We start from the raw sequence: 8021 nt of genomic DNA on the forward strand, positions 1-8021 counted from the left end.
ACAGGGTGCTGAATTTTAGATGTCCGAATAGGGAAGCTCCGAAACTAAGAAGTTTAGCCAAAAACGAGTGATACATTCTGAGGCMCATTTTTTGAGAAAATAATATTAGTTAAAACCGCATCCTGCTATCGTCTTTGGTTTTCGAGTTATAGTCAAAAGTTGGRATTTTAGCAAAATCTAAAAAAATCATATCTTCGTTTTTATAGAAGATACGGTTTTGAAATAAAGACATTATACAGGACCTTTTTACGTAGAATTTAATAATGTTGTTTATAATTTTTTTCAGTTATTTGTTTAGCCGTAATTAGATAAACATGTATTTTTTAAATGTGAATCATAGATGGCTATGACATTTTTAAAAAGGTTGTTTTTTTTCTTACCTAAAAAATATATACAGGGTGTTCGGTCCAAGTCGCGTCGGCTGATAACACCTAAACTTACTTCTTTTTTTCAAAAAATAAATATTTAATTAATAATATTCATTCTTGGCTTTCTTAATAAATGTATTAATTTTTTTTAGTACATCCGGTGTTGCCGGAAATGCTACCAAATTTAGTTTTTCAAATGGAACACCTATGTTTTTTTTCCCCCAAACAATAATAATTGACATGAAAAATACTGTAAACCACTATTTATTACATTTACACATAAACAATTAAGTTTAGGTGTTATCGGCCGGGGCGACTTGGACCGAACACCCTGTATTTGTAACAGAATATTATACAGAATAGCAAAAAAATGTCTTTAATTTTAAATTGCAGTTGACCATGAAAAAATGTTATATCTTCAACTAAAAGGATTTAAACTATATTATTTAACAAGTGTCACTAATGAAAGAGTTTTCTACATTATCTGAACAATGTAAAGGAAATACCACGATTGTTAGTTATTATTCGTAAAAAACATATTATTAAAAAAACACAACACTGCTCCCGGGAAAACAAATAAGACTGGATAAAATGATAAATCTTTCAGATGGATGATTCAATCCCGACGAACAAAAATGAGTCCCTTTGCCGGGTTTGTGGCGACAAAGCTTCAGGAAAACACTACGGAGTGGCCAGTTGCGACGGCTGTCGAGGCTTTTTCAAACGCAGCATACGACGGTATTCCATGTCAAACTCGTATCAAAACAAAAATAATAAAAACAGCATATCCCTCTCTAGCAACTTAGAATACGTGTGTAAAGAAAACGGCCGTTGCATCGTCGACGTCACCCGAAGAAATCAATGTCAAGCGTGTCGCTTCAAAAAGTGTCTTCAAGTCAACATGAAAAGAGACGGTATATAATCTATTTTCTTTCATTTTCTCTCTTCTATTATGAAAATTATCATTGACGTTATATCGAGCTATCGTGATAAAGAGGAAAACGCGGCATTTAGATAGTAATTAACTGAATTGTGGCCCATAAACCCCCGACCATTCGAACGCCAAAGCCAGAAGTCAGGGTATAAAATATTCAACAACTCCCTTGTGTAATCATCATTACCGGGGGTTCCACAAGCCCAACGCCAACCATGACATGACAATAGGACAACGTGTTTGGTTACAAAGTGCAGGTGCTTTTTCCCATGCCATCACAACCCCATTTGGCTCGTTTTTTAACCAAACTTCAAATTATGCGCCTGTAATAAATCCATCACACGTKGCACAAAAAATTCATCAACTATTAATGGTTGTCAGAAATATCGTCTTACCCAATCAGATATTAAATTACAAAGCGATTTAATTAGGGAACGTCAAATCTTGCGACAAGGACAATATTTATTTCACCTTGCTATTCTCACACTCACTTAACACTCTAACTATTAATAATTGCTTCCTCTATTCAAAGTCGCCCTCGTATTAAATAAACACTAAAAAACTTGCAGCAGTGCAGCATGAAAGAGCGCCACGATCTACGCAGTCAGGTCTTCATCAGTACCCTCTTAGTTTCGGAAGTCGATTGAGAAGTCTGCATACTTCTGTTTTCTCAACACTGCCTCTACATACACCGGTTCTGGATGCACCCTCAACAATCCCTGGACATTACCTTCATCAAAATTATTTCTATCCAGGGATGCTGGGGTCATTCCCGAAACCTTCCGGTCTAGTTCCTGGACCTCTCGGTTTGTCACAATTTTCTCATTTACTCTCTTTTTATCACAAACWTTTCAGCATTCTATAACAAACCAACACCTCATCCATCGATGATTAATCTATCGTCTCGAACTAGTRTAAAAGATGACGAAGTGACCAGTTCGGAAGAAGCAAAAGAACGGGAAAAAAGTATWCCTGAAGAAAACGTAGACGACAATAAAACCAACCTAGAGTTACCTCTAATGACAGAACCTTGCAAACCAATTTTAAGACCTTTAGATATACCCTGTCTCAATCTATTCCCGGCAGAAAACGTCTACGAGTCTGCCGCAAAACTCCTATTTCTGMCAATAAAATGGGCAAAAAGCATCCCCTCATTCTTGCAATTATCCTATCGTGACCAATCAATTCTTCTTGAAGAAAGCTGGAGCGAGCTTTTTGTTCTAACCGCAGCACAATGGGCATTTCCCGTCGATGAATGTAAGTGGAATAAAATCAAAAAGCTGAAATAACATTTTTTCCAGCACTTTTAGTTAGCAATGCTATTGCTCCAACTTCTCGTCATGCAGCCCTTGAGGAAGATGCTCGTCGTTTGAGGGAAATTATCACAAGACTGACTCTTTTGAGAGTTGATCATACCGAACATGCATGTCTAAAAGCTTTGGTTTTGTTTAAATCGGAATGTCGAGGACTGTGTGAGCCGAGTCATGTCGAATTGTTGCAAGACCAAACACATGTCATGTTGCATGAATATTGTAATCAGCGGCAAAGCTCGCATAAAGGGAGGTTCGGAAAATTGCTACTTACTTTACCTGCTGTTCAAGCTGTTACGAGACGAGGGTTGGAAGAGTTAATTTTTCGGCAAACTGTCGGGGATGTGGCAATTGATAGGCTGTTGACGGATTTGGCAAAAGCGACACATTAATTTAAATTTTGAATCACTTGTAATTGTGTAAATTGAATAAATTATTATTGGAAAATTATTGTGTACCAGTTATTACATGTTATGGGAAGTCTGACATAAGAGAAAAAAATAAGTGTGGTTTTTGTCTTTCAAAATAATAGTGGAACTGTGTTTTTGTACAATATTATACGTTTTTGAAAACTTTTTTTTGTATACGCTCCCGAAAACAGCTGRTTTAGGGACTTATTTGAGTCCCTAAAGTGAGTCTTTTCCGGACTCAATAAAATAGTACGCAAAACGGTTATTTTAGGTACTCAGTCCCCAAAAACAGTTTTTGCGGACTAAAAAATAAAATTGGTTACTATGGTAACGAAATTTTTTTTAATTAGTAAGAGGTGTATGAATTCGTGTTTTAGGAGCTTTAACAAAAAATCTTGTAGCACCATGTACGCAAAAGGTTTTAGGTGACTCCTCTCATTAAAGACTCGACTCCTACGTCGCCTCGTCATTAATTAGGTACGATTCGTCCCCTAAAACCCTATTTTGCGTACTTGATACATAAATAGCTATTTGCATATATCTAGTTTTACTAATTTTAGACATTTTAAAATTTAATTCTGGAATGTGGGTAATCTTGAGAACAAGGGAAATTAGACGCATACAATAGCAATCTCAAATGAGTCAAATGCTTTTTTCTGTGTGGCCATAATGTGARGTGATTTTGTAGGTTATCAATATTTAATTACAATACAATACAATAGGTAATAATAATTATTTAAATAATTTAATTAAAATAATAATATTGGGGTAACACGGTTTAAGCAATAATACTTATTACATAATAAAGCTAATATAAAAGGCAAAAGTAGATTTAGATTTTCAAATCACACTTGTAATTTTGTAAATTCAATAAATTGACAAACTCGTGTTGTCACTTGGGTTGTCTTTTCTGATTAATAATAGTCTTAGTATTATGTTTCCGTAACACATGTAGGTATTTCCATACATCTAATTTTTAATTCTAGATGTTTCACTAATAAATAGCAACTAATATGTATGCATACATACGTATTTTATAATTTATTTTGGTGAACCTTGATTTAAAGAAAAACAAGGGAAATGGATGTACATATTTAATAATATAGGTAAAAACACGTAATATTCTTACCACGTGACACATAATTGCAAGAAAAAAACATTTGAATTTTGGATAAAATTTGGAAATGCATGCATGATTCCTGAGGTGCACCAAAGGAAAAATAGCATTTTTCTCCATTGGTGTATACAGYGTGTTCGGTCCAAGTCGCCCCYGCTGATAYCACCTAAACTTACTTCTTTTTTTAAAAAAGTAAATATTTAAGTAATAATATTCATTCTTGGCTTTCTTAATAAATGTATTAAGTTTTTTTAGCACATCCGGTCTTGCCGGAAATGCTACCAAATTTAGTTTTTCAAATGGAACACCTATGTTTTTTTCCTCCAAACAATAATAATTGACATGAAAAATACTGTAAACCACTATTTATTACATTTTGCGTAACACAATGCAATCAAAAAACATCTTAAATCTTAGAATTTCATAAGGAAATTGGTCGCGTAGCCTGATTTTGAATTTTAAAGGAAAAGTGTGCATAAAAAAATGCTTGGATACAGTTGAATTGTTGGTTTGGCAAATCTAATTTGTCAGTTTTTCTCTTATGGAAACTCTTGYATTTTRTTCGACTGATAACAGAACATTCAGATTTTTATTTTCTTGTTCTTCACAAAGAACCACAGGTTTTTTATTTTTGAGAAGCGAACCTATTCGTCTCAGTTGTTTTTCAATTCGACTAAATTTCCAACGATTTGGGTGAACTCTATTGGAGTATTTTTTCTCTATACTGTCTGTCAGCTTCCGTTCTATATTTATGGCACTTAAAAAACACTTCAAGCTGATCTACCAATTCGTCGTAATAATAATATAATATCATCCATTATTAAAGATTTCAATAAGATTTATTGACAAATTAGGTTTTGTCAAACTAACAATTAAACGGTATCTAAGCATATTGCTTTTTACATTAATACCTTGACAAGTAAAATCCGCCTACGTTGCAAAATTTGCAATAAAACTAAAAAAATTAAATTGTTTTCTGAGTGCATTATGTAAAGTAAAATGTAATAAATAGTGGTTTACCGTATTTTTCATGCCAATTATTATTGTTTCGAGCAAAAAAAACATAGGTGTTTCATTTTAAAAACTAAATTTGGTAGCATTTCCGGCTACACCGGATGTGCCAAAAAAAAATGATGCATTTACTTAGAAAGCGAGAAATGAATGGCATTATTTAAAAATGTAGTTTTTGAAAAAAAAAAGTAAGTTTAGGTGTTATCAGCCGGGGCGACTTGGACCGAACTGACTGTAAACTGACTTTAATTCTTTATAATTAGCATAAAATTAGCATGTTTGTTGATAATGAGCCTATAAATGAATGGGAATAATTTAGTAACTGGAACAAATAAATATTTGCTTACAATTTATGCTATTCCTGCCCTTCGGGAGAGACTTTTGACTTCTATCACGATTTTGATACATATAAGAAAAGTCCCCCCATTAAAAAACCGTTTTATATCGTATTTTTCCCTTTTGTAACTATACATCCATCTCCTATTTTTTTATTCTGAAAAAAGCAATACTAAAAACTAGAAAATTATTTATGCAAAATGCCTTTTTTATCTACTAAATGGTCTTTCTTATAACTTTAAAATTTCAGTAAGTTTGAAAAAGCTTAAAATTACTTTATTTTTGCACAAAATATATATTTTTTCTGTTATTGCAATTTACGTGCCACGTGGCACATACATAACTTGAAGCTTCGTTGATAATAAAAATAAATCAATTATAAGAAAATTACAACTTTTGAAATCACAGTAGTGGGGTAAAATGATTTAAGTCCGACGTGTTAGTTTTTAACAGTAATTCATCAAATATGATGTCTTTAAAATACATCATCGTCTTTACAGTTTGTCCATTATTTGTTTTTGCAAAAAAAGTAAACAAAAATTAAAATTAAATAAACAGTCATTTTATTTTATTTTTAGGTTGACATTCCTCCAGACCTACAAGAAGAAATTAATAGGTATTATGATACATGTTTCAAACCAATAGGTGTTACAACAGGTTTGCACAAAAAATATTTTCTGTTTTTATGCAAATAATTTTCTTTTAGATGACCTGAAAGCTTATAATGTAGGTGACAAAGACCCTAAAATAATGGTAAAACTGTTATAATTAGTTAATGTTTTGTTAAATGTTTTAGTGCTTCATGAGATGTGTTTTTATTGAAGGCAACTGGGTATGTTCTTGTTTTCTATTTTGATTAAAGGGCTAAAGGCRAGTTTACAAAACATTTAATTTTATTGCTGTCAAATTTTAATTGTCGATTAATTTATTAATRATTATATTTTAGATGGATGAAAACGAAAATTTACAATACGATTACATAAAAGACACAATTCATCATGCTATAAGGCACCTCACTCTGCCAGAATTGGAAAACTGTGGAAAGAAAGCAGGTATGTACCTACGTATTTTTTTAAACGAAAACTTTATTTAAAAAATGTGTTTAATAGAAACCGGAGACAAGTGTGAAAAATCATTGAATTTCTTTACTTGTATGAACAAAGCTGAACCAGAAGTAAGTTTCTTTTAGATGTATTTATCTACTACTATTTTACATATATTTTATTTTAGAACTGGGTTCTAGTTTAAAAAAATGGTATTTAAAAAATATAATGTTCTGTATCTGTAATTTGTGGTAATACAAATAATATAGAGTTGCTAGCAGCATACGAATATTGTTTTATTTAATACATTACGGGTATATTGACACCAAGTGGTAATATGTATATTAAAACAGTACAGGGTATTTCAAACAACTTTACGAGGCTTGCGCCTAGGTACGCACCCAAATATACAAAAGTCACAAAAACCTAGATACAAGAAATACACATTTAATTATTTAATTTTTGGAAACCCAAGGCAGTAGTTATCAAACTAATCACTGTTTCATTAATAGTCATAAACTGCAGTTTTTCAGAAACAATTATCATTTGAACAATCAAGAGACGGCATGAATATGGTTCTAGTTTATCTATCTTAATCACTAACTAACTAAAAACGTTGTAATTTTTGAAAAGGTGAACAAACTAGAGAAGATTATCCAATTTTTATTTATATATTTATTAATTTATTGGCAAAATTTTTGTCCCTTTACTAAATAATTGTAAAAAACATATACAAGATCATCAGTATCATTAAATAGGTGTAAAAAAATGTCAATGTCAAAAAATAAATGTCAGAGTTTTTTGACAGATAGAATTTTTTAAACATTTTTTTCATGTTCCTGATATCTTAGCTTACTTCTCTGGGGCGCGAGTTCTGGCGCTTCCTGTATATTAACCTATTTTAATAAAACATTCTCACACCATGAAAAAACTGAAAAAAAAAACTCTTGTTTTGTACTCAATGTTAAAGAGTGCTTTTATCAACTAATTTCAGTAGATACAGTAGGTAGTCTTTTATCGTCTAGTAAAATAAAGTAATTTTTATCTACCTACTGTTTATATTCTTTATTAATAACTTACACGCAAATACATGCTTAAACTAATAAAAAAAGAACTTTGTAGAAAAACCATCAATACCAGCGTGGAGATGTCCACCTTTTATATATTTTTTTTTAAATGTAAAAAAAAATATCCCAGGCACAAGAAATTTTGGTAGGTGAATACAAAATAAAACTAAATATTATTAAGATTGTTTATCTATTCGTGTAAAAAGTCCACTCATGACTTCTTTACTCGTAAACTTAACCTTTTCACTCGTAGATAACCAATTTCTTTATCGTCTTGTATAATAAATAACTATAAATTTTCTTGACATTTCCCGTTTTTTTTTTCTTTTGAATGCAGCTCGTAGCTGTACATTTGAAATTATTATTACTCCAATCAATCATACGTTTTCCTGCTGCCATTCATCTGATTACGTTTTTCCTAATGT

The 8021-nt window shown here is 31.7% G+C and overlaps 3 protein-coding genes across 3 annotated transcripts in view; all 3 read left to right on the plus strand.

Moving 5' to 3' along the window:
- The first annotated feature begins 975 nt into the window (after window positions 1-975).
- LOC123013182 (nuclear receptor subfamily 2 group E member 1-like) lies at window positions 976-3004 on the plus strand. Its single transcript, XM_044411568.1, has 4 exons — window positions 976-1282; window positions 1872-2108; window positions 2158-2559; window positions 2604-3004. Exons 1-4 carry the CDS (start codon window positions 976-978, stop codon window positions 3002-3004), a joined length of 1347 nt encoding a protein of 448 aa, XP_044267503.1.
- Window positions 3005-5952: 2948 nt separating this feature from the next.
- Window positions 5953-6734, plus strand: LOC123013368. The gene is made up of 7 exons (XM_044411842.1): window positions 5953-6015; window positions 6065-6143; window positions 6193-6239; window positions 6283-6318; window positions 6433-6538; window positions 6596-6660; window positions 6717-6734. The coding sequence occupies exons 1-7, from the start codon at window positions 5953-5955 to the stop codon at window positions 6732-6734; spliced, it is 414 nt and encodes a 137-aa protein (XP_044267777.1).
- A 983-nt stretch (window positions 6735-7717) lies between these two features.
- LOC123013937 overlaps window positions 7718-8021 on the plus strand; it is a gene marked incomplete at its 5' end in the record, with an annotated part of 1791 nt that continues 1487 nt past the window's right edge. Inside the window, one exon of the mRNA XM_044412813.1 lies at window positions 7718-7741. Coding sequence (XP_044268748.1) covers window positions 7718-7741 — 24 coding nt within the window. The remainder of the gene's footprint in view (window positions 7742-8021) is intronic.

Source organism: Tribolium madens, unplaced genomic scaffold (assembly GCF_015345945.1).
Source record: "Tribolium madens isolate multiple individuals breed KSU strain unplaced genomic scaffold, Tmad_KSU_1.1 Scaffold_96;HRSCAF=242;Tcas5.2_LG5, whole genome shotgun sequence".
NCBI classification, from domain to species: Eukaryota; Metazoa; Arthropoda; class Insecta; order Coleoptera; family Tenebrionidae; genus Tribolium; species Tribolium madens.